This window comes from Ochlerotatus camptorhynchus, unplaced genomic scaffold (genome assembly GCF_037179485.1).
Source record: "Ochlerotatus camptorhynchus isolate MF236.1 unplaced genomic scaffold, CSIRO-AGI_Acam_v1.1 ptg000221l, whole genome shotgun sequence".
Taxonomy (NCBI): Eukaryota; Metazoa; Arthropoda; class Insecta; order Diptera; family Culicidae; genus Ochlerotatus; species Ochlerotatus camptorhynchus.
This window is the reverse complement of record NW_027040711.1, coordinates 245,529-273,417: the sequence shown is the minus strand read 5'-3', so window position 1 is coordinate 273,417 and position 27,889 is coordinate 245,529. Positions and strand designations below refer to the sequence as shown.

The window sequence follows — 27,889 nt, the reverse complement described above, 5'->3', positions numbered from 1 at the left end:
GTGATTTCCACTACGATGAAAGTGGAAATTAAGTGAACTTACTTAGGAAAGATCATGCTGGTGATAATGGAGAAATGGTTGTATAGGACGGCAATATTCAATAAATGTTCATTTTAGCCTTTTTCAACGGAACTTGATTTACTCAACACGCACCATACTATAAAATGGTGCTCGGTGGTTTATAAAGTGATAACAAGATGACAAGTCATCTTTATTTTGAGTAATTGAGCAATTTACTTTTGTTTACATCATACTCGATCATATGTACGATACAGCATTGATGGAGCTGTGGAATGAAATGAATATATCTTATGAAAGTTCATCTGGAAAAGTCAAAGATGCACATCAGTCTGATCGTGAAAACATTTTCTTCTTCAATTCGAATGTTATATTGGAAGGATTTTACGCAGGCTTGATGAAAATAATGATTTAATGCTAATTATCACGAATTATATATGCAGTCTGTCAACATTATCATCATCATGCAGTGGCGACATCTGCGTCGAGCTTTTACGGCAATCTCCCAATTATGCCATGTCAGATTTACACCAGTGTGTACGCTATTTCAAAACTACCCAAATTTGCGGAAAATCCACCCAGATAGGTCAAAACTGAACCTATCCAAAAATGGGTAAACTATCTTGGAAGTGACAAGTTGACAAATAAACAACATTGACATGAATCCGATCGACGCTGTTCATTTGTCAGCTTGTCACTCCCAACCGAGCTCCCAACACAGTTTACACATTTTTGGGTAGGTTCAGTTATGATCGATCTGGGTGGATTGTACCCAAATTTGGGTAGTTTTGAAATAGCGTGTTATTCGTTACCAACAAGTTTGCCGTGACTACGCTCAGGGTGGCCAGATATTTTTTTTATTGGTAGCTTCTCAAAACTGTTATCAGTATAGATATCGGTAGGCCGTCTTAAGAAAGCGGGGTGGGGGGGGGGGGGGGGGCGGTACTCTGCTCCAGAACAATACACTGTCCTTCAGTTCTACTGCTTTAAACGTGTCGAAATGAATATTTATAATTCTAATGCTAATTCTGACTACACGTAAACAAAACATTGGTATTGAACATTTTTTTAAATTGCAAAACATCTGTAATTCTCGGTAGGAAAAATGAAAAATCGGTAGTTTTTAACCATTCGTCTGTGAATCGGTAGGCATCCCGAAAATCGGAAGGACTACCGATAAATCGGTAGGTCTGGCCACCCTGACTGCGCTACCGGCGAACATGTGACCAAAACGGAAAACAAATTTACGAGCAAATGTCAATCGAGTTCATAACAAAAATCGGCAATTCTTGCATGTGAACATATTATTTTCTCGCTCTTCGTCCCGGATTCGTATTTGAATAAATGGATTTCTATTGTCCTTTAGTATTTTAGTGCCATTTTGCGTAGTTATTCTTAGTGTTAGATGTAGGTATAATTCATGTGCCAACCATAATGGTGATTTCGGCGGACCACGAACGCAATGGGATTGCGGATTTTTTCACCCAAACCGATCCCGAGGTGCGGAAAGTCACACTGACTATAGGAAATATCATCTCTAAAAATACTATCAAGGAGATTACGCTCGAGAGTGAGTAGCCACTAGTTTGTTTGTGAAGCATGGAACAAAGTTGTTTAGCATTCATTCTTAGAAATGGTTTGGGAGGAAGTTGCTATACCTTATCATTGACCTCTTATCTACTATTACCGATTTTTATTCGTACTCTCTTTTCGTCTATCAGCTATAATGAAACAGACAATCGCACTGTATACCTAGTCATTTAATTGATTAGATGTTTATGCGAAGCGTCGTACACGAATGAGTGCTAAATTTATCCTCAGCGAAAATTTATTGTTTATTCTCAATTGGTTGTCATCCGTCCGTCCTTTGTAATGGCGACAATTATGATTTATTACGAAAGATAGACGCATTTTAGGAATAAGGTTTCATAGTTTTATTATACCGCAGAACGTTACAAAAAAAAAATGCTCAACTTCGGACGAACAGGTTTTTTTTTTTCATTCTCTGGTGAATATAACAGTGACGTCACTTTTGTGCTATGCATGATAAACCGGTCCAACTAAAAGAGCAGAACCAGACGTCAAGTTATCTAATGCTGCTTAAACATAATTCGGATCTGCGTGACTATATCCAATTTTTAATGTATGGGCTCATCGCGTTGTATGCATTTGAATTTTTAATCTAATAGATTTACTTTATAGGAATTTATCTGGATACAAATCAATTGTGGCTCTAATTTTTTTTTAATGCGAAGGTTTTTACATAAAATGTGGATAATTGTGTTTTAGCAAGCCATTATTTGCAGTCGATCAATTTATGATTAATTTATTGTTTACGGAACTAATGAGTGCCAACTGGCGGCTTTTCGAGGATTAGGTGCCAGTACGGTCCGCTATGCAAGCATGCTTGAATCAAAAGGTCTGTTCCCGTACTTGCTTTTCTGTTAGATTCTGTACAGTAAGAAGCAAAAGTATTTTCCCGTACGTTCTGCACCATATTATTTTCTTACAGCAACAAACAGAAAGCTGCAGCAATACACCAAAAGCAAAAAAGCAAGTGCGGGAACAGATCTAATGTGATGCAAACAGATGAGGAAATGTCCATTTGTCGTCCCTTTCGTTTTCCCGCTGTTTAAGGTAATTCCTTGAAGAATCCAAAAATATCACTTCAAGTTTTCTAGAGCACAAATCTTGGACACTGTATTGATATCGCTTATGAAATTGAAAATCCCTACTTGCTGCACTGCAGTACACATGGAGTTCCAGTTTCATTGTTGTATGTTTTGTGAGAGCTGATATTTGTGCTCTTGAAATTTCAAGGCGATAATAGAAATTATGTTTCCACGGCGATTCGTCTTAAATGGACAAAACAGGCGTTGAGTTCGAGCTGGGAAATCTCTCGGAAGATAAATTTAAGGCTCTGATATGCGTCTGCGGTTTGAAGTCGGAGTCAGATGCAGAGATCCGAACCCGATTGTTGGCGCGCATCGAGGAGAAGACGGATGTCACTCTTGAGCAGTTGTCCACCGAATGCCAACGCCTTTTGAATCTTCGGCATGACACTGCGATGATCAAGCGACCCAATAGTGCAGTGAACGCTATCAAGCAGCGGTTCCGGAAGTAGCAACGAACGCGGCAGGAGCATTTCAGTGCTTCATCGTCGTTGCGTAGTGTAGTTCCTATTGGAAGTGTGGATCGATGCACTATAAAAGGGACTGTGAGTACAAAGACCATAAGTGCGCGAAATGTAACCAATATGGACATAAAGAAGGTTACTGTGAAAGTGATCGAAAGTCCTCTCGGAAGCGGGTGAAGAGACGAAAGAGAACAGTGCCTACGAAGGCTGTCCAGGTTGCTGTGAAGAATATGCGAGGGAGAAGAAAGTTTATTCCGGTGTTTCGGTTCGACTCTGCTTCGGACATCACCATCGTATCATCTGAGACCTGGAAGCAGCTAGGAAAACCACCAACCAGATCACCGTCAGTGAACGCGAAAACCGCATCGGGCGATCCTCTGATGCTACTATCGGAGTTCGATTGCTCGATCACCGTCAACGACGTAACGTAAGTGGGAACGATCTACGTCGTCGCACAAGATCTACACATCCTGGGTTTGGATTTGGTGGAAGCATTCCAGCTCGAGTCCGTTCCGATGAACGTCTTCTGTCTACAGGTCAGCAATTCCTCTTCATCCATCGTAGAGCGGCTCAAGGCTGCCTACCCCAAGTGTTTAGCACCAACCTCGGACGGTGAAACGGCGCCGGTGGTGTAGTGGTAAGCGTGATTACCTCTCACCCCAGCAGGCCTGGGTACAATCCCAGTCGGCGCCGCCGGGATTTTCTAAGGCATAACATCTCTGATCACGCCTTCCTTCGGATGGGAAGTAAAGCCGTTGGTCCCCGGTTCATGAGTTGATGGGTCGATAGGTAGGGTCCAGGTGTGGGAGCTGCCTTCCTGGCACGTCGGTAGCATTGGTGCTCAGCACGGAAAACAAGATCGACGGAAAAAACAAACCAAAGGAAAAAAAAAAACCTCGGACGGTGTACCAAAGTAACAGTGAAGCTCGACCTCAAGCCGGGACAAAGGTCAGTGTTTCGTCCAAAACGTCTCGTGGCCTACGCCATGTACCAGGCTGTCGATGATGAGCTTGACCGTCTCGAGCGCTTGCGGATCATCACGCCAATCGACTATTCGGAGTTTGCTGCTCCGATTGTGGTGGTTCGGAAGGTGAACGGTCTTGAACGACGCTCTCCAGCCGCACCAATACCCGTTGCCGTTGCCGCAAGACATCTTCATCAACCTCGCCAACTGCAAGGTATTCAGCATCATCGACATGTCAGAATCGTACCTGCAGCTTGAAGTCGACGAATCATCAAGTAATCTCGTCAACACCCACCGGGGCATCTACAAAGTCAACCGACTGGCACCCTTCGGCAACTATAAACATCCTCCGCAGTATCTCCGCACGCCTGGGGATGCCGGAAACGTTGGTGTCAGACAACGGCACCCAATTCACAAGCTTGGAATTCGCTCAGTTCTGCAAGACGAATGGAATCGACCACGTAACAACTGCACCGCTTCAACCACAATCAAACGGCCAAGCAGAGCGATTTGTCGACACGTTCAAGCGACCGATCAAGAAGCTTGAAGAGGGGAGAAGTTCGACAGACAAAGCCTTGGATACGTTCTTGCTGGCCTACCGAAGCACACCTAACCGGTCAGCGCCAGAAGGTCTATTACCGTCGGAGATCATGTTCGGACGACGTTTACGCACCTGTTTCGAACTGCTACGTCCATCGCCAGAACGTCCACTGCCGGAACCGTCACCGGTCGACCAGAAGAAGTCCAGAATGAGGCTAGGGACACGCAATAACCTTTAACTTCAACGCAAGCAACGACTGTAATTAAATTTACTCCATTAACTACTGCTTTAATTACATTAATTACACAATATAGAACATTAAATACTTTTTAACTCCTTTAATTACAGTTGAAATTTCGTAATTAAAGTACATTAATTACATTTTCAATACTTTTAACTACATTAATTACGGATAGATAATTTTAATTACCGTCAGTACTACTTCAAAACGCATTAATTACTTTAAGTCCTTTGATTGCATTTTAACTTCAACGCACCGGTTCTTTGTATTGCGTGCCCCTCGGAATGAGGTCCTTTAGCCCAAGCGATCTCGTCTACGCCAAGTGATATACAACGTCTTGACCGATAGTCGTTTAGTTCGATAGTACCTGAACCAGTTGAGAAGTTGAATGTCAACTAGCTCGGAGCAAGTTTCTGGATCCAGCCAGTGATCTAAGCAGAAGCAACTCCCACTGCAAGCTCAACTCGATACGTGGGATCCGCCAACTACGACTGAAAGCGATATTATTCGAACGTCAACGTTGTCACCTCCTACCTGTCCGACTACCAGCTCGGATATGTCGTCATCGTCCTCTACGTCGAGCACCACATCTTCCAGTTTCGAATCGGCTGCTGCAAGCACACCAACGGTGCAGCCTGAGGTACAGCTACCAAGGCGTTCTTCGAGATCTAGAAGACCGCCCCAGCGGTTCAACCTGTATTACCGGTTCTAGAGGGGAGATTTTGGGGCAACGAAAACAGAAGCGCTGGGAACACTGCTTGCGATCCATAACGTTCGTTCCATCAGGTTCCATTGCTTTCCTGCTGGGCTCATCCAATGAGTACAGAGAGAGGTGAAGCAGATAGTGAAATATGGTTCTATTAGTAATCCAAAAAATCAACGTAAACGCAATCAGCGACGTCACTAATTGCATGTATCGTACAGGGGTTTTACTCACACAACTTAACCGACTGCTTCACCTCGGTAATCCAGCTCATTGGGCTCATCGTTGAGCTGAGCTGTCATACGAAAGACGTCATCGCCACTGGATACTGTCCTAAACTTACACACTTAAATTTTTTCGCCGAGATTCCAAAAGCCGAGCAGTTCTGCAATGCTGAGATTCAGTGAAACATTTACTGAGACTCAACTAACAAAGGACATTTTGAGAAGAATTTCAAGAGAATTCTGAGTAAAATTCTCATTCTGTGGTTAAATCCAATTAAATTTTAGAAGAATACTTTTCATAATTCTAAATGGCGTACCAAGAGCTTTCCGAAGAACATTTCAAACGAATTATAAAGAAAATTATGGAGAGAAATTAAAGAAAATTCTTGTCAGACTAAGAATGCGACTGTAATGGAGCAAATTTCTAGGAAATAACGGATAGAATCTGATGTGTTCTAATTTAGAGTGCAAACGATAAATGTCGTTAAACGAAAACACCATACGATGTTACGTATGACAGTTGGATCAGGTCGACAAGGTCTGATCGTATGAAAAATAAAGAGGAAGATCATTCCAGTCTGAAACATCAAACGAAGTAGAGTTTTTTTTATTTTGCTCCGCAAAGTCCCGGTTTTCTCCAATATAAGTATAAGATACTAAAGTTGACGACGAGTGATAAAGTGAAGTTAGTGGTGAATACGGCCGTTTTCTCGTTTTCCACTTTATGCGGTGGAATAAAGCTTCGTCGGTGATAAAGCTACCCGTAGCATATAGCGGTGGCATCAAAGGACGCCTGATACAAAGCCGACGGGAAGTTCGCAACCAATTTACTGCTCGCTGCAGTTGTTTCCTTGCCGGCTCAGTTTTGCCGTAAATCTCGCTGTTACAAAAGTGTTTGTCCTTTACAAGGACATTTGGCCATTTTGTGGAAGGTTGCCATCAAGGTGAAAGGATTTTTCGGTGGTTCAGTTGGTGATTGCGAAGATTAATTGATTGGGTTCATCCTTTCGACGTTGGATCCAGATTGATACAGATAGGAGCCAAGTAAAAAAAAAAAAAAAACAAGCAACGTCAACTGACGGCTCGTGTGGCTGCCGAAGGGCTGTGAACAACGAGTTGAAATACCTCAACTTAGACGGCAAAGGCTGAACAATCTTCACTGATTCGAATTGGAAACGTGCCAACAATGGCGCATCGAGGACAGCTTCGCATATGTAACCCGCATAAACGCGAACCATAAATTGACCTTACCTAAAATGGTTAAAAATTGTTTATAATCCCTGCTAAACTTTAACTGAAATGGTTATGGAACTTTACATGAACGTTTAATGATAAAGTTTCAACCTTATGTATTATGGTTTTTTGGAACTGGACCTTACAAATAATGGGTTGTTAAGAACCATTACCATTCCAAATTCTTGTTTTCTCCATACATTTTCAGAAAGAGAACTATATAAGAACGTTTTTACTTATGATTTGAGAACATTAATGGTAATGGTTATGGCAGTCAGTAAGGTCCATTAATGGTTTTGTATTATCGCTCAACTTTACGTGGAATATATCGTGAATTGGTAATCAGTAAATTACAGGCAACCAATTCGCGATATATTCCACATAAAGTTGATCGATGTTACAAAACCATTCGTGGACCTTACTGACTACCATAACCATTACCATTAAAGTTCTCAAACCATAAGTTAAAAGGTTCTAATATAGTTCTCTTTCCGAAAATGTATGGAGAAAACAAGAATTTGGAACGGTAATGGTTCTTAACAACCCATTATTTGTAAGGTCCAGTTCCACAAAACCATAATACATAAGGTTGAAACTTTATCATTAAACGTTCATGTAAAGTTCCATAACCATTTCAGTTAAAGTTTAGCAGAGATTATAAACAATTTTTAACCATTTTAGGTAAGGTCAATTTATGGTTCGCGTTTATGCGGGAAGGATCGGGACTTCTCTGGGAAGCCAAATGTGTTGTTAAGTCGACGACAATTGCAACCCGAGTCAAGTGACAGCAACGAGGCATTCCATGGTTTTACTGAAGAAGAAGTTAGAAGAGGCAGGAAACGTAAATACGTGTTCGAGAATTTGAAAAGTGAGGTTGAAAAGTCAACAGATTTCGCCCCTAGGCGTTCTAAAAGAATAAGAAAGGTTAACATTGATGTCGCCGCCAAAAGCTACTTTCTTCTCCGGTTAGGGAGAGTCTTTCGCTTCCAGGTCAGACACTGTTTCTCGATTCTAGGAGCTACTTTTTTCCCCGGTTAAGGAGAGAAGTTTTCACTTCTAGGCCGAAAGTTCTTTCGGATTCAAAAAAGAGAAGAATCTGGAGTAGCCTATGAAACTTAATTTTATTCAACAATATTGTACAAAGTGATCTTACAGCTACGTGTTGCATTAGCAACTTATAATTATGTAAAACTTTTACTTGGTTCGTCCAGGGTTTTACATATCCCTTTCAATACCGGACTTTTGACCTAATTTTGCCTATTCTATTAGCTAGGATTTCGATCGCCCTTGAAAGGGTAAATTTGTGTTATTTGGATCTTATATACTATGCCCTCTCAGATCTGGGATTTCTCGGGTTATCTTGTAAGTTTATTTCTTTTTGTAACTCAGATCTGATATGGCTCTACAAATAAGAATGAGACATTTGTAACGTTTAAACATTATAATTATATCCTTCGTTAAGGATAAACAGAGAGGGAAAGCTAAACGTAACCTAGATGCGCAAGCATGCCATGCGTGGGCGTGTTTATCCTACTTGAACGCAGAAACGTTCCTAAGTAAATACTGCAGTTAGATTATGTAAAACGAGCTCTCGCTCCTTTTGCCCTACTTTTCATTTCATATTCTTGGCCTTGGTATCAACGTCAGCTAGGGCTATGCAAACGAGATGCAACTATGTGGTTATCTTATGGTTTTGGTTTTAAATTAATTGCCTCGCGGTAACATTCCGGAGCCCGTAAATCCTTCTAGGTTTACTTATATATGATCGTTATTCCGCGAGTGTTTCGTCATTTACTTTGTGTATCATTCCCACAAAGCAATCTTTTTTAATGATAGTTTCAACATCTTGGTGTTTCAACACCCGTTTTGATGCTACTTGTTCTTTTTTATTGTCTTCATTTGAAGAAGCTTCTCCTGGCGGCTCAACATCCATAATAGCCAATTTAACTACTGGTCGAGTGTATTCTCCAGAGGCTGTTTTCACAACAGCCGATCTTACCTGACCATCCTTGCCTACATGTGTTTTCAAAACAACTCCCTTTTTCCACTTTGCCTTTTGATCATCTTCAGCAATCATAACGATGTCTCCTTCCTTTACATTTTTCACAGCTTCCGACCATTTTGATCTTTTGGCTAATGAAGGAAGGTATTCGTGTAACCACCTATCCCAGTAAGTTTTAGCCATAGACTGCACTTTCTTCCATTGTTGTCTAGTGGCCTCTGCCTTCGACACATCATTCAATGATGGTTCGGCACCGCTGGCACAACCAATTAGGAAGTGGTTTGGAGTGAGTGGTTCGTCATCCGTGGCATCTAAAGATATTTTCGTCAAAGGTCTACTATTTATTATATTTTCGATTTCTGTTAATAACGCACGGAATGTGTGTTCTGGCATAGTTTGATTTGGTAAAAGACTTTTAACTTCTTGAACCAACCTTTCCCATGCTCCACCAAAGTGTGGAGATGATGGAGGGTTGAAATGCCATTCAATTCCTCTTGACGCAAGTCTGTGCTGAATCTTTTTTAGTTCATTGTCAGCTCCTACAAAATTAGTACCGTTGTCGCTATAAAGGAATTTTATTCTGCCTCGTCTGTTCTGCACTGAGTTCAAGCATAATAAAAATGCATCTGCAGACAGATCATGGGCTATTTCAAGATATACTGCCCTTGTTGTCATACATGTAAACAATGCTCCCCATCGTTTTTCTGTTCTCCGTCCGATGGACACATTGTACGGCCCAAAGTAATCTACTCCGGTATGGGTGAATGGTTTCACGAACGGTTGCAATCGACACTCAGGTAGAGGTGCCATTTTAGGGGTATTTATCTTCGCATTTTCATTTTTACAATGTTGACATTTTTTTATTGTCCTCTTCATTCCAGCATCTATTTGGATAACATGATATTTTTGTTGCACTGCTGCTATCGTAGCCTTCATTTTTTTATGTTTAAACTGTTCATGTTGATTTTTCAATATTAAATCAACTACATGATGCTTTGTTGGAAGTATGTAAGGATATCGAGCCGCATAAGGAACGCACTCTGCATCCTTATATCGTGTTTCTGATTTTATTGTACCATTTTGATCTAGGAATGGTGTTAGCGTTCGTATTTTGCTAGATTTGTCAACCGTCTGTTTAACATTGAGTTCCGTTAACTCATCTGGAAATGCATCCCATTGAGTTTTCAGAATCAGCAAAATTTCTGCCCTTTCCATATCAACAGCACTGATGGTCTTATCGAATCTCAATTCTTTGTTTGTTTTAGACCTAAGCCACTCTATATATTTTATTGTAATGCATACAGACCTCTTTAAACGGTCCCAATCCGAACACCATTTAACGTTCAGCCAATCTAAATTTGGTTTGCTTATGCCCTTTATCGAATGTACGGGACGTAATTCTTCATGACTTAAGTCTGAACTATGATTGTCCCCATTCACGGATGGCCAATGTTTCTCGTCCAGCTTCAAAAACGCGGGTCCTTCAATCCAAGACGATTTCGATTGCCTTACTTTAGTTCCTTCATCAGCCGGGTTTGCTGCTGAACTAATATATTTCCATTGTGATTCAACGGTGCTTTCGAGGATTTCACTAACACGGTATTGAACGAATTGTTTGAACTTTCTTAATTCAGATTTGATCCAACTTATGACTGTTTTTGAATCGGACCAGTATATAACCTGGTCTATTTGTAGTCTTAATGCTCTCTGTACTGTATTAGATAATCTTGTCCCTAATACAGCAGCTTGTAGTTCTAAACGAGGTATTGACATTATTTTCGTGGGAGCAACCTTTGATTTGGCAGCAACAATCGTTACATCAATGCCGTCTTTGCTTACTGTTCTCATATATATAACAGTAGCGAAAGCGTTCAGTGAGGCGTCGCAAAAAACATGAAGTTCTCGACGTATCACGCCTTTAAAATAAGAGTAACATCTTGGGATTTTTATCTTAGATAGGGAAGACAATCTATTAATCCAGGTTTGCCAAGTCTTATTTATGTCATCGGGAATTTTATCATCCCAGTCTATACCACGTCGCCATAAATCTTGCATTATTATTTTAGATTGGATTGTTATATGTGCGATTAACCCAAGAGGATCATACACACTCATAATAAAAGACAACACTTGTCTTTTTGTCGGTTCCAACATTACTAAATTGGGAATGTTGATTTTAAATGTAAGTTTATCGTTTTGCGTGTCCCAATACATACCCAGGACCTTTTCATATACATTTTCGTTATCATTCAGTTTCACTTCCTTTATTGGAGAGATTCTATCATTTGGTAATTGCTTCAAGCAGGACTTCGAATTTGATATAAAATTCCTTATTCGGAAGTTAGCTTTATCATGTATCTGAATGATGTCTGATACAGTTTTTACAGCTTCTTTTACTTCGTTGAAGCTGTCTAAATAATCATCTACATAGTGATTTTTAATTATAGCCTCAACTGCTTTAGGTCTTTCATTTATGAATTGTTTAGCATTTTCATTCTTGACAAATTGCATACAAGCTGGTGAGCAAGTAGCTCCAAAGGTCATTACTTGCATTTCATAGATGTCCAATCTTGTATTAGGTTGCTTTCGAGATACCATTCTTTGTGATTCTCGATCTTCTTTTCTGATTTTCACCTGATGGAAGGCCTCCTGAATATCCCCGGTTATTGCTATTGGACCTTCTCTAAATCTCATCTTTATATCAAGAGCTGACTCTGTCATGTCAGGTCCTGCTAATAATTGTGAATTTAAAGAAACTCCATCAATCTTAGTTGCCGCATCAAATACCATTCTTGGTTTAGGCGGTTGTTTACTTTGGTTGATAGTTATAAAATGAGGTATGTAAAAGGTTCTCGCAGTATCAATCATATACTCATCAGGACTTAACTTTTTAAGATATCCTTTCCTTACATACTCATCAATTTGTGTACTATACCATTCTTTTAAAGAAGAATCCTTCTCTAATTTCTTTTCTAATAACAGAAAGCGATTCAGAGCCGTAGAAAAACTATTTGGAAATTCGACCTTATCATTTTTCCACAAGAGGCCGATTTCGTAACCCTTATCAGTTGGTTTCCATGTTTCTTGCATAATTTTTAGAGCGCGTTCGTCTAATTTTGATATTAATTCGCTCTGAGGTACCTTTACGCCAAAGGCTTCTGTAGAGAAGTAATCTGCCATTATCTCCTTCATTGTTTTTTCTTCTTCATTCACCTCATTCATTACAAACACATGATTTTTGTTTTCGGTGTTATTTCGGCTGGTACCGAATATAACCCATCCCAACTTTGTTTTCTTGGCAATAGGTTCAGAAAATCCACGCGATCTTTCTTCAATACCCTTAAAGAGATATGCATGTGGTAATCCTAATAATATCGTTGGGACTGCCTTATCGTAAGATTGCAGTTCTATTCCCTTTAGATATGGGAACTGTTCTTGTATTTGTTTTGAATCAATAGATTGCATGGGTAAAGCCAGTTCATTAATTGTACGTAAATCCTTAAGCAAAAACGATTTCTCGTTTTCACCTTTGATATGGACTTGAACGGTCATACTCTTAGTTTCTTCTTGGACCTCTCCGTTTGTCCAAGCTATAGTCATAGGCTTATTAAATCCTGAAATATTCAATCGTTCAACTACGCTATTATGAATTAAGCTTACCGATGAACCTGAATCGAAAAATACGTGAGTTTTTAAACTGTCTTTTCCGTTGTTCAAAGTAACAGGCAAAATTTGATAATACACCATGTTGTGTTTTTGTACGTGACAGTTTACTTTGTCAGACGCAATAGTGGTTTCAGAACTTTTCCTTAATTTTTCTTTTTTATCAGTTCTTGGATGTAGCAATCGATTATGTTTACTGGTACATCCGTCAATATTGCATGGTCGTGCTACTCTACAATCCTTTAATATATGATTTGGATTGCAACATGAAAAACAAAGTTTCTTCTTCATTATAAACTGTCTTCTTTCTTCGGAAGACAATCCTCTAAATTCATTGCATCCTGTTAATCGGTGATTTTGTCCACACTTAAGGCACTTAGGATACCCTGTACTGTGGTAGTTCACTCTATCGGGTCTTTCCAATCTGGAAAACTTTTCATTTTTAATCCCCTTATCAGCTATCAACATTGTAGCCAGTTTTTCTTGGGGCTTTAACCATTCATAGAAATCACATAGTGTTGGAGCGATAAATGGATTTAATATAGTTGACAATGTCTTATTTTCATTTACATGCATCAACCATTGTTGATGCAGCCCATTGGGTAATTTTCCCGCCAGATCTCTAATTAATCTTTGATCATTTAGATATTCCTTATGATCAAGACACGTCATATTAATTACCAAATTCCCAATTGCAGAGATGAAATCCACCATTGTTTTTGGGGTTTCAAAACGAGGATTTCTAGTTGCAAGAACCTCTTGCAATAATCCAGAATAAACCAATTCTACACTTCCAAATTGGTCCTCTAATTTTCGTATTATCAAATCCACATTATCGGAGTCGAGAAGAAGTGCGCTAACCGCGCGCAATGCATCTCCTTTTAGACTTTTCTGTATACGGTGTAAATTTTCAAGGTCCGAAAAATTTCCCCGCTGTGTGGTTTCGAGGTATGTTTTTTTAAATCTTGGCCAAGCTTTGTAGTTTCCATCAAAATATGGCAACTCCAGTAATGACTGTCTTAAAATGTATTTTTCCGTTGTGTTTTGTCCGCTAGCATTGATACCATTAATTTTTTTAATGATCGCTTCGAAAGCTTCTACTTGGCTATCTGCATTAGTCTTGTATTCTTTCCTGTTTTGAAGAGTTTGTATTTGCTCTTCCTGTGTAGCCAAATGGACTCTAATCTTAGTACATTTTGTACATGTCCAAGGCTCTTTTTTCTTCGGTATGTGATCTAATCCTACACAGGTCAGGTGGAACCAGCGATCGCAATCGTCGCAGGCCACCATGTTATCACTGTCGTCTTTCTCAAAACAAAGACGACAGTGTCCGTTTTTATTAACAACAAATTTTTCACTCATCTTGTTTTTTTTTTTTTTTTTTTTAATTTATAAATTTCTACCTGATTATATAATAGCGTCAACTCTGATTTTACTCACACTTTAATCTGAACTTTGTTGATATTAATGGCCTAGCAGCTCGCCATTGGTCTGCTCCTTGCCACTGGACGTCCTTCTAGGATTTCGGTTGGCCTATAGCTTTTGTGATATTTTCGGCCTTCAGCCGTGGGAGTCCGGATTTGATGAACTTGTAGCCTTGTTGCTTGTGGTCTGCTTCTGGCCTTCAGCCGTGGGAAAGTGCGGCGTTTTATTACTCTGGCTTGAGCTACTTCTTTGTGGCGTGGTGTAAAGTGAATTTGCTAATATGTTGCCGGAACACTTTTTCTTTATCGGTACCGCGCCACAAGGTCACTGGAAACGCCTTGCTTACACAATACACTCCCTTTGGAAAGGGTTCATTTAGACACTTTTTATATTTCTTTACTTTTTTTAATTTTGCAACCTGAATGTCGATTTCGTTGAAATACTCGACCAATTCATCAATTTCTTTTTGCAAATCGTTCATGTCCACTTCCACCGATGTCCGGATTTTCTGAAACTTTTCAGATCACTTGGCTATAAGCCTACTTGGCTTTGACGAGCCCAAATGTTCGCACTATCTGACCTTTGTCAGATTTGCACTTTGGCTCAACGGCCCACTTAAAACGCCAACTTTGCGGTTCTTTGCAGTCAGATTTCGACTGACTGCTATTTGGCTTAACGCCACACTATTTGGCACAAAGGCCCACTGGAACTGCCAACTTGCGGTTCTTTACAGTCAGATTTCGACTGACTGCTATTTGGCTTAACGCCACACTATTTGGCACAAAGGCCCACTGGAACTGCCAACTTGCGGTTCTTTACAGTCAGATTTCGACTGACTGCTATTTGGCTTAACGCCACACTATTTGGCACAAAGGCCCACTGGAACTGCCAACTTGCGGTTCTTTACAGTCAGATTTCGACTGACTGCTATTTGGCTTAACGCCACACTATTTGGCACAAAGGCCCACTGGAACTGCCAACTTGCGGTTCTTTACAGTCAGATTTCGACTGACTGCTATTTGGCTTAACGCCACACTATTTGGCACAAAGGCCCACTGGAACTGCCAACTTGCGGTTCTTTTACAGTCAGATTTCGACTGACTGCTATTTGGCTTAACGCCACACTTTGTCAGATTGACACTTTGGCTCAACGGCCCACTTAAACCGCCAACTTTGCGGTTCTTTGCAGTCAGATTTCGACTGACTGCTATTTGGCTTAACGCCACACTTTGTCAGATTGACACTTTGGCTCAACGGCCCACTTAAACCGCCAACTTTGCGGTTCTTTGCAGTCAGATTTCGACTGACTGCTATTTGGCTTAACGCCACACTTTGTCAGATTGACACTTTGGCTCAACGGCCCACTTAAACCGCCAACTTTGCGGTCCTTTGCAGTCAGATTTCGACTGACTGCTATTTGGCTTAACGCCACACTTTGTCAGATTGACACTTTGGCTCAACGGCCCACTTAAACCGCCAACTTTGCGGTTCTTTGCAGTCAGATTTCGACTGACTGCTATTTGGCTTAACGCCACACTTTGTCAGATTGACACTTTGGCTCAACGGCCCACTTAAACCGCCAACTTTGCGGTTCTTTGCAGTCAGATTTCGACTGACTGCTATTTGGCTTAACGCCACACTTTGTCAGATTGACGCTTTGGCTCAACGGCCCACTTAAACCGCCAACTTTGCGGTCCTTTGCAGTCAGATTTCGACTGACTGCTATTTGGCTTAACGCCACACTATTTGGCACAAAGGCCCACTGGAACTGCCAACTTGCGGTTCTTTTACAGTCAGATTTCGACTGACTGCTATTTGGCTTAACGCCACACTTTGTCAGATTGACACTTTGGCTCAACGGCCCACTTAAACCGCCAACTTTGCGGTTCTTTGCAGTCAGATTTCGACTGACTGCTATTTGGCTTAACGCCACACTTTGTCAGATTGACACTTTGGCTCAACGGCCCACTTAAACCGCCAACTTTGCGGTTCTTTGCAGTCAGATTTCGACTGACTGCTATTTGGCTTAACGCCACACTTTGTCAGATTGACACTTTGGCTCAACGGCCCACTTAAACCGCCAACTTTGCGGTCCTTTGCAATCAGATTTCGACTGACTGGAAGTTCGCGGGCTCAAAACGTCGGAAAACGTCCTCCAAGATTCCTCTCTGGAGCCACCATGAAATGTCGCCGCCAAAAGCTACTTTCTTCTCCGGTTAGGGAGAGTCTTTCGCTTCCAGGTCAGACACTGTTTCTCGATTCTAGGAGCTACTTTTTTCCCCGGTTAAGGAGAGAAGTTTTCACTTCTAGGCCGAAAGTTCTTTCGGATTCAAAAAAGAGAAGAATCTGGAGTAGCCTATGAAACTTAATTTTATTCAACAAAATTGTACAAAGTGATCTTACAGCTACGTGTTGCATTAGCAACTTATAATTATGTAAAACTTTTACTTGGTTCGTCCAGGGTTTTACATATCCCTTTCAATACCGGACTTTTGACCTAATTTTGCCTATTCTATTAGCTAGGATTTCGATCGCCCTTGAAAGGGTAAATTTGTGTTATTTGGATCTTATATACTATGCCCTCTCAGATCTGGGATTTCTCGGGTTATCTTGTAAGTTTATTTCTTTTTGTAACTCAGATCTGATATGGCTCTACAAATAAGAATGAGACATTTGTAACGTTTAAACATTATAATTATATCCTTCGTTAAGGATAAACAGAGAGGGAAAGCTAAACGTAACCTAGATGCGCAAGCATGCCATGCGTGGGCGTGTTTATCCTACTTGAACGCAGAAACGTTCCTAAGTAAATACTGCAGTTAGATTATGTAAAACGAGCTCTCGCTCCTTTTGCCCTACTTTTCATTTCATATTCTTGGCCTTGGTATCAACGTCAGCTAGGGCTATGCAAACGAGATGCAACTATGTGGTTATCTTATGGTTTTGGTTTTAAATTAATTGCCTCGCGGTAACAATTGATGAAGAATTTGTATATTAATTTGTAATAATTTTTTACGTTCTGATTTGCATTGTATGAAGCTTTGAAAAAGAAGATTATAAGAAATTGTTGTAGTAGTGAATTGAATTGTAAATGCTTTCTGAAGAGAGAAGAGCTGATGTGTTCTAATTTAGAGTGCAAACGATAAATGTCGTTAAACGAAAACACCATACGATGTTACGTATGACAGTTGGATCAGGTCGACAAGGTCTGATCGTATGAAAAATAAAGAGGAAGATCATTCCAGTCTGAAACATCAAACGAAGTAGAGTTTTTTTTATTTTGCTCCGCAAAGTCCCGGTTTTCTCCAATATAAGTATAAGATACTAAAGAATCTATTATAAGATTATTGAGGAGAATCCTGAAAGTAAAAGCAATAAGGTGTTTTATGTTGCTTCTGACAGCACTCACCACCAGATAGAAGCAAGGTTATTACAGCAAAGTATTATTGAATATTTGCTTACTCTTTTCAATTAGGAGAAGCTCAGGAATCGGATTTTCCCTGCTTGTTTCATACGCAAGCAAAACTTTTGTCATGTTCTTGAATATGAGGGGGTTAGAAGGAAAGGGGTGTAGTGTATTTGATCGATTCTCCTCATCGACTTTTTCTTTTGATAGCCACAGCTTTATAAACAGATTTTGCGCTATTTCTGCCTTCTTCTTCGCATTTCAAGCTTATTGCATATCGCATATTAGCTTATTGCGTGCTCTCAACTTAGTGTTCTAGTGCTTCCACAGTTATTAATTGAGAGTTTTCGATGCCTGTACCATTTTTGCATTGGTATAATTGTGCGGCAAGTCCAATCATACTTCTATGCCCAGGGAAGTCGAGAAATTTTCCAACCCGAAAAATTCCTAGACCGGACCGGGAATTGAACCCAGCCACCTCCAGCATGGTCTTGCTTTGTAGCTGCGCCTTTACCGACTGAGCTGAGGCCCCACATAGTTTGATAAAGGAGGTTCTCATCTAACATCCAGAATGGCACACGAATCAAGGAATGTGTTTGCAGCTGAATTATTAACGAAAGAGAACGGCGATGAAGAGAATCGATCAAAGTCAGTTAGGGGAAGGAGGGGCATAGTGAGCTTCCTGTGATTCAGCCTTGGATTTCTTATGGTTCGAAACAAATTAATTGGTCATTAATCATCGCAATGGTGATATTGAACCTCCCTAATAGAAATAACCATAAAAGAGAGCTTCGACGTGTTCGAGGTATCATCCAAACCATTTGTGGGATACAGTTCGTTTATGGTATTTGTTTATTAGGGCTACTACCAATTAAAGGTTTGGGACTGGTTTAAGGGATGCTCATTATGCCCCACCTGCTCACTATGTCCCTCTTTCCTTCTAACCCCCTCATATAGGACCATTCAATCTTGCTCTTCTCAAAAGAAGCCTCATTTAATTGTGGTGTTCGAAGAGTTTGTTCTGGAATCTCTTAAAAGGTCCACAGTGACAAAAACTAGCGATGATACTGATAGCATGCATCAGCATGTCTAGAACCGAGTCTCATAACCTTTAGGACGACCAGAGTTCGACGTGGTAAATCTAAATCTTACTCCTTAACGTATCACTCGAAGGTGATCTATCAGCTGCCCTTAGAGTTCATCTGATGTTAATCTTATAGCGAATTTGTTTATTATTCAGTTCCAACCTGGATCGGGTATCAAGATCGGGTCTGCTTGTTTTCTTGCAAACGTCAGTTTGATCGTTTGTTTTTAAAACCTAGCTCAGGTTGAGTTTCGCACTGACAAAAAGTTCGGTTTCGCACTGGGTTGGATCTGGTTCCAACCCCGATAATAAACAAATTCGCTATTAGAATTATTCCTTGTTCTTCCTATTCTTCCGATATTTTCCAAAAGCTACTGGTACAGTCAGGCCTATTATGCGCGGCGTGTGAGGTGAGGTGACACGCTGTTACTTTTGAGTTCCTCCTAAAATCGTTAATCGAATGGTGTTTTCTTTCCAATAATTCACACATAATGTCAACTATACTGGGTCAGTTTATTGATTAATTACGAAATCACTTCTCTTTCACTTTCAGAATCACTCAATGTCATGCTGGATAATTGCCACGATGCCACTTCGCTGCTCTCGAAGAACATCGTTAAGCCAGAGTTTATCTACAGATATTTGCAGAGCTATAACATACAGCTTCCACCGGAGAGTACAAAATCTAGTCTGATAAAACAGTGCCTTCATTTTTGGCGAGTCAAATATAGAGCACCACCAGAAAACACACCGAACTCCGATCCACAGACGATTGTCCTTCCGTCCACTTCGGCAGAATCAAGTTCTTCCAATAGCACTATGCAAAATCTCGTAGCAACGGGTGGGCCAATGGGAAACCAAACAAATGGACCAGGGTACGATACGACAGATCCGGGGCAAGAACAGTATCCGGTCAACCTGCTGGCACTGGATTACACAACTTGGTATTATCTCAAATGGAATCGCAACTCGCTGGATGAGAGCGCATTCTGGTCCGACGCCGTTTGTTCAGTGATGCTCGAAATAAGCGAAAGTCAGCAAGGAGTCGAAGAAGTTCGAGGGAATAGGGACATCATCAATCTAATTTTAAGTCTAAAGTTTCAGTACAGTTTCCAATTGGTGCCAAACATCATGTTCGATGGTTGCCAGGGTCGAATATCGGAAAATGGTGTACTGGTGCTGGCCGTCGGTGTGGTATACAATAACCGAAGGGGATTGGACAATCGATTGACCAGCCTAGGAGAGTTTGAGAGTATGATTGGATTGCGAAGAGATCCGCATGAGAACAATAACTGGAAGATTACTATGTACAAGCTATACATACGATATAAACCTGTAGACAATTTACCTGCCTTGTCGAACAGTAGAATGCTTACCGAGTGTCTGCTGATTCCGCTTACGTTAGATAGTGTTTGAGTGCCTTTGTAAAGATGTAGGAATAGCTAACTGAAAGCATGTGGTGGAGTGATACTGATTTTTTATGTCGAACTAAGGATAAATTTGAAAACTAAAAAGTCGACAATAAACTTTGTTACATAAACTGAATATTAATCGAAACATTTTACTGAACATCCGAAATATACTAGGGGAAACGCTCCTATAGTTGCGGTATGTTAGAAGCGTTAGGTTCCTATAGTTGTGCATGTAGACTCAATACACTACTATAGGAACTTAACGCTTCTAACGTACCGCAACTATAGGAGCGTTTACCCTATAGGGTTTAATAACACTAGCCCGATTACCAATATCCCGAATGTAACACTAGCCCCGAATATAATAAAATTTTCTTTCAATCATGAGCAGTTTTTTGTGTTATAGAATTCAAATGTCAATTGGAAATCAAAGGGGAAATGGATGTAATGTCGGCTTAAATGTCCCTAATATGGGCCCATACATAAATTCAACAATAGACCAAAATTTTCAATAGCAACCAAAAATATCCATTAGTACCGTCCCAATGACGCGTTTATCTAGATAAAATTGATAAATAGCAGATTTTTAGCGATGGGCCCAATCTTAGCTTAGGCCTTAGATTAGAGTCATTTCCCCTATTTTAATAATTTTAGGAGATTTTTCCTGTTTTAAAACATGAGCAGTTCTTTCGGGCTGTAGGGTGAGGTGGGGCAAGCGTGCCACCCCCAATAATTTTGAAAATAAACATTTTTTTAATGCTAACTCGCCCGTAACGTGGGTAGATCACCTTTTCGTGGTACGTTTTGGAATGTAAGATCTACCACCGATTCCTAGTCTTGAGTACTTCGAACTAGAGGAACAGGATTTTTTAGTAATCAAAGGGTGTTCCTTTGATTCTTAGTCCTTGTTACTTTTTATGCCTTGTTGATAGTGATAAGTCTTCGGGTTGCCTGGACCGAGGATGATCTTGAAACAAGGAAAAAAAGAATTAGTTAGTCTTCACCTATGTGATTCCTAATCTTCTATTCGTTGTTCCCTAGTTTGAAGTGGTTAAGGCTAGGGTTCTGATGCATGGTCATTATCGGTGTCATAGCTTATTTTTGTTGCTAAGGAATCCAATTTTGAGTGACAAACGGGCGCGTCTTTGGAGGGTGTTTCAACACTCCGAAGGGTATAAATAGCGGGACCTTTCAATTAGAGTCGATTCCTTGCGATGAAGGTAAGAATGACAACTGTATCAAAACCGAACACTTCATCATTCCTCAATAGTGATGGACTAATACGACATGCACTAAACTAAGGACACGGGATATACTACAATAGATCAAATTACTGGTCGCAGTGGTTTTATGTCCCGAACAGAGAAAAAAAAATACTAACTCACCAATGAAACTATGAATGTTTTTCCTATGCAGCATTATGAAAAGTTCTGTCCAAAATGAAGTCTTACAAAAATTAAAGGTAAAGGTAAAGGGAGAGAGATTTGAATTAAAGTATCCTATAGGGTGTCCCAGAAAGTATAAGCACATTTTCAACGTGCCGCCATATCCCTGCCCTTTGGTTCAGTGAAGGTTAGGGCGCGTTCTGCCAGCCCAAGTAACAATTTTGGATTTATTGTGGTTTTGTAGACCATGATTTCGACTTGTAGAATGCTATGAAACCTCTATAAAGCTTGCAATGGTACTTGGGAGGTTGATCGTTGGGGATTTCATGTGTGAGTAAGCGATGAACATTGTTATGTGCAATTCACTTTAAAAGGTGCGTTTCATATTTCATCACATCTAGTTCCAAAGAGCCTTAACGAAATGTGGCGCTTGCGAAGATTACTTGAAGATACGATATGACAGAACATTGATACTAATTGTATAAAATACAAGTAAATTCTTCCAGACATTAGTTAAGATAACCACTTAACTTATGCCGGGTAAAGCATAAGAACGCCTATCAATGGTTGTTGGGTTCTGCCCTGACCGGCGATTTGCGACCTCTGTGCACCTGCAATCCGATTCTTACCTCCACGCGGTGCCCGGTGGGGTTGCTGGCGGTGATATTTGCCGTCAGTAATGCGAACAAGAACGGGGGATCATCGTTGTCACTAATGCACTATTGTTTATAAGTCGCTAGTGTCAGTGATGACGATGACAGAGCAAATAGGTTATAGCCAACTCTAAGTAGCCCGTGATTATCGCTACCTGGGGATGCTAATCGGCTCGGTGCTGGTTGCGACTTGGCCGTCCTGAATGAACTATTTCCATCTCTTCAAGGTGGTTTGTTTAAAAGGACGTTAATAAATGGAAGCATGGAAGCACTTAACTTATATTCTCATTTTGGTTCGAACCGCATATTCCATACAAAAAAAAAAGCTTTTTTGGATGGAAAATACGGTTCGAACAAAAACAAGAACATGGGTGACATATTGAATAATGTGTTAATTGTTAGTGAACAAATGTTATGTTGCATTGAAATTCTTTAAATCGTGTTAAATTTAAATGTTCCCTCATTTCACATCCGTTGAACCATTATGAACGGCCATCCCGTTGGGGTTATATCACATCATTGCTAATAATGTATATACATATTTATATCTTTCCCGATACCATGGAGTCAACAAAGTAAAAGTGAAAGAAGAACTGCAAAATGGAGCACATTCGATACGACAATGGAGTGATGCTCGTTAAGAAAATACCCGGAGACACTGTCCATTTTCCGCATTGGTGTTACGGTAAATAGAAACTCAACATCATCATACAGAGATAATGGATTTCGAAATATCGTAGAACACATCAGAAATAACATGGGAGACTTTCGGGAGACTAGTAGCGACTAGTAGTGATGCAGAGAAGGACAACGAGTTCACAAATAGGGATGAAAATTGAACCAAGGGTGAAGAACCTCTTAACGGAATCCCTTTATGAAGAGCTTTGAGTGTGTTGGTTTATTTCCTTTGAATTCCGTTATAATTGCCTATCTTTTGACAGATACGCGTATTTCGTCTACAACTTGCAGACTTCATCAGTGCCAAGTACTCAACACCAGTTCAGATAAGCAATTATAACGGAATTAAAAGGAAATAAACCAATACACTCAAAGCTCTTCATTTCAGCTTCAATTTGATTACATTTTTACCACTAAGAAAAAGTAATCTAGCAGAGTTTTCTTGAAATTGTTGTTTATTGTTTATTTAAAAATTCAACTGACAATTATTGTCTAAATGAATAAAACTTAAACTAAATAGTTACGGTAAACGGTACGGAAAAGGCCAAGTAGCCGATGACGAAACACGTCAGCTGATACATTGAAGTCGAACATATAAAAAAAGTTGTTGAATTGCCGGCTGATTGCTCGAATTGGCTCGTGTTGTGTATAATTCCGGCTCCGTGCATATTTAGCTGTGACAGCAGTGTTGGACAGTCAATGTCACCTGTAAGCAGCTTTCCAGCGAAAATAGCTTGAGCGACCGTCCGTCTCACCTCTAATGGTTAGATTCCCAGGAGACGGCAACGCTACTCGTACGGTGGCAAGTTCGTTGGGTCACGCCAGTTGAGGAAACGAAGAGCATATCTCACAAACTTTCGTTGAACGGATTCAATTCTAGTTATCCAGCTAGCATGAAAAGGGCACCAAACAACTGAACTTGACTCCAATAAGGATCGCACAAGCGAGCAGTAAAGTGACCTGAGGCATAGCGGGTCACGAAACTCGTCGGCAATTTTGAAAATAAAGCCCAATTGTCGATTAGCTCTGGAGATGATGTCATTGTAGTGGATTCTGAAAGTGAGTCTGCAGTCCAAGGTAACGCCGAGATCCTTTATGTGCTCTAAACGAGCAAGACAGCGTCCGTAGAGAACATAGTCATTTTCGGTGATAGGAAATAATGTTACATTTTTCTATGCGACTCATCAAATTTCTTGAGCACCAGTCAGCAAAAATACTTAACATATTCTGGAGATCCCAGCAGTCCGAGAGGCTTTTAATAATTTTGTAGATTTTCGTATCGTCTGCATAGAAAACGCGGCATCCTGATGGTATCAGCAAGGCGACGTCGTTTAAAAAGATCGAAAACAGTAGCGGTCCTAGGTTACTGCCTTGCGGGACTCCCACAGCCGTTGACGAGATGCCAAGTATCTCCAGCTTGGCCAGCAAGATATTATGGTCCACTGGGTCAAATGCAGCTTTTAGATCCATATACGCAGTATCGACTTGCCATCCTGAATCCATGTATCGCAGACAGTTAGAAGTGAACTGCACCAGGTTCGTGGACACGGAGCGCTTCGGGTAGAAACCGTGTTGTTCTGTATCGATATAATTTTTGCAGTGTGCGAACAGAGCACCATTTATGATAATCTCGAACAGTTTTGAGCAGGCACACAGGCAGGTGATTCCACGATAATTAATGACATTCCGTTTATCTCCTTTTTTGTGCACTGGGAACAGATAAGAAAGTTTCCAGCTGCAGGGGAACTCACATTGCTGTGCCGAGAGATTGAATAGCCTCGCAAGTGGAAGGCAGAGATTGGCTGCACAACGTTTTAGAACTGATGACGGAATGCCGTCAGGTCCGGCGGCGAACGAGAGCTTCAGATTGCGTGTTTCGGCTACCCGGATAAAAATAACCATAAAATTACAATAAAATACCAATAAAATACAATAGATTCTATTGTTGACAATTTATCTTATTGTAATTCTATTGTATTGGCCAGATAATCAAATAGTCACCACAATAGGTTTACAACAAATTCTATGGAATCAAAATTTTGCACAATAAAATAACAATAAAATTTATTGTAATGAGATCAAATTTGTTAGAGAAAAAATTGATTTTTTTATGGTTACGGTAACTAACAACCCCCCTTTTCTATTGTAAATGTCTCATAAAAAATAGATTATATTGTAAATAACAATAAGTTCTATTGTATTTTTATTGTTTTTGACAATAACATTTATTGTTGCTACAATAGATTTTATTGTATTGTAACAATAGGTTCTATTGTTTTTGTATGGTAAATTTTTATTCGGGTGACATGGTGATTTCTGAAATGCGCGGAATAACGAAACTAAACACATCACGTGGCATCCCAACAGTAGCGGAGAAATCGTGGAACACTTGCTTGAAATGACGAGCAAACAAGTCGCATTTTTCTCTTTCACTATTAGCCGAGTCATTCCCGAGAAACATGGAACAAGGCAACCCGGATTCCTTCCGTTTGGAGTTGACAAACGACCAAAAACTTTTCGGATTCGTGCGAAGGTTCGCTTCCGTGCGTCTCACGTGTCGATTATAGAGAAAACGATTGTAATTTCGATAACTACGACTCGCAAAATTGAACAGTCGTTTGTAGTACGGCGAGCGAGAGTTACAATACTTTCGGAGGGCGGCAATAAAACACACGCACTACAAAATGCAGCTGATTTCGAGTTGCCGAACACAGCTGCACACAGCTGTTTAACACGCAGCTCAAATAGAAAGGTTGACGAATAAAAAAATGTTGCTCACAATAGTCGCTTTCACTAGAGAAGATTGGAGCTTTGTAAAAGCGTTTCAAAACAGTTTTTGACAATTCTGTCGACTGAAATTGTTAGAGCAGCTGGCAGCAAATGATTGTAAACAAACCAATACTGCATATGTGTGCATTCCTTAGAGAAAAAGACTATAGAATGATGATTGCTGCTTAAGTGCCGAGAATACGTAAATTCCCCTAATTGCATCTAAATTTAATGATTATTTTGTTGAAAGTGTTTCATTGATTAATCAATCCATTGAATTGGTCGTGCATTAATTATGTCACGCTAAATTGAGGGGTCCTCCACCTTATCGTTACGTTTTTCCTATACCTTATGCATTGCTTGTCACAAAATCATAGACGGTGGGTTTTGTTTTCGCTGGCGCAGATTTCATTTATTTTCCGCATATTTTTTAATTGTACCAAGTCAAAAAATATTAGTTTTCGCGTGTGGATAAGCGTAAATTAAAATCTATCACGTTTTAATAAGCTTTTAGTGATATTGTAATTGTGAGATCCATCTGATTATAAATAAATCATAAATGCATATTTCCAAATATTAATAAATACGCGCCAGATTTCGAAACCTGGAAGTGTGTTTGCAGTACCATTGTTCATATGATAACGGTAGTGTTTACACGCGGGCTTATTATATGTGAAAGTAACCTTGGAATAGACATGAATTACCAGGCATTCTGAAATGGGTTGCTGAATCTGCAGTAGCGCTATCGCTTTCTAACTCCCGAACTAAATTTGCTTTAACTTATTACATCAAGGATTGTTGTAAGCAAATTTCTTCCATAATTACACTGCCGGCCAGTGGAGGTAAGATTGAATACACACACACACACACACACAGCATTGCCACACAAATTCTACGCTGGGTTTGTAATTTAAGGCTGGGTGGCGATTTTGCTTATATATTTCTAGAACAACCTACTTTGAAGAAAGGTCGTAACGTATTCGAATTAACCAATTTAAGTTATAGCTATTTATGTTCCGGCACCATCCCCCCACCTTTTCCCCTGTGGCAGCTAATTCACGAATGGCCATTTGGGTGATTTGGGGTTACTGCAACTAGCCCTGTTGCACATTCGTGAATTACACAGAACTTATTTAACCTGCTGGTAAAGATGCTGTGACCCCCTGTCTACTGGTATAGCATGCATGGTGCCTAAACACACCAAAGACCTGGTCCTTGACCCCCTTCTATACTACAAAATGAAAAAAAAAATGAAAGTAACATAACGTTGTTTTATTCCCATAATAAAGTGTGCTCATACTTTCTGGAACGTCCTATAAGGTCTATATAGTTTTCATTTGATTTCATCGGTAAACATAGTTCATTTGTTGTGTAGAGATGACATTTTGCGCTCATTTTTATCAAAACAATCACACCAAAATCAGAGATGTCCCATTTTTTAATTACTCGATTAACAACTAATCGATTATTTTTTTGTTCGCTGTGCTGCCATTTTTCCACCAATGAGAGTGCAGCATGTTTGAAACAATCGGTGATGATCCTCTGGAGATGTTAATGCTCATATCGGCATGATATAACCGATTACAAATATTTTACTTTTCGGTTCGTTAATCGATTAATCGATTATTCGAATGAAAATCGGCCATCACTAGATGAATGTGAAACGTCATTTAAAATATAACGACCGTACATAAATAATGATACAATTTGAAAGGGACCGGGGCTAATCACAAATCACGTCCCACGGTAACTGAAATAAACACGAGTGTTCACCGGTTGGTTAAATTGAGTAAACAATAACTTTTTTACTGTGATACAAGTTTGCATTTGAGAATGAGGTTCAAAAATTGACTTTGAGAAAGTTTGTGAGTTTTAGGATTTGAATGAATTTGATGAGAAACCATAATCTTATACAGTATAGTAACGACCCGATTTTGTCAGCCTAAAACCGAATACTTCATCATTTCTCAATAGTGATGGAGTAAAACGACATGCATTAAACTAAGGACACGGGATATACTATAATAGATCAAATTACTGGTCGCAGTGGTGTTATGTCCCGAACAGAGGAGAAAAAATGTAAAATGAATGAAAGATAAAAGTTTGATGCAAGGACAAAATCGGGTCATTGATGTGTTCTTAGAATATATTACCTTCTATTACCGCGAGGCAATTAATTTAGGATCAAGTCTATAAGCCAACCCGCATAGTTGCATAAGTCTTAGCTGATGTCAATACCAAGGCCAAGGAAAAGAAATGAAAAGAAGGGCAAAACAACGACAGCTCGCTTAAATAATCTGACTGCACTATTTACTTAGGATGCATATGCGCTCGAGTGGGATAAACACGCCC

The 27,889-nt window shown here is 40.0% G+C and overlaps 1 protein-coding gene across 1 annotated transcript; it reads left to right on the top strand.

Annotated features, from left to right (window-relative positions):
- The first annotated feature begins 1,307 nt into the window (after positions 1 to 1,307).
- On the top strand, positions 1,308 to 20,203 carry LOC135703772 (uncharacterized). The gene is made up of 2 exons (XM_065225097.1): positions 1,308 to 1,588; positions 19,194 to 20,203. Exons 1-2 carry the CDS (start codon positions 1,453 to 1,455, stop codon positions 20,054 to 20,056), a joined length of 999 nt encoding a protein of 332 aa, XP_065081169.1. The 5' UTR covers positions 1,308 to 1,452; the 3' UTR covers positions 20,057 to 20,203.
- The last annotated feature ends 7,686 nt before the right edge of the window (positions 20,204 to 27,889 follow it).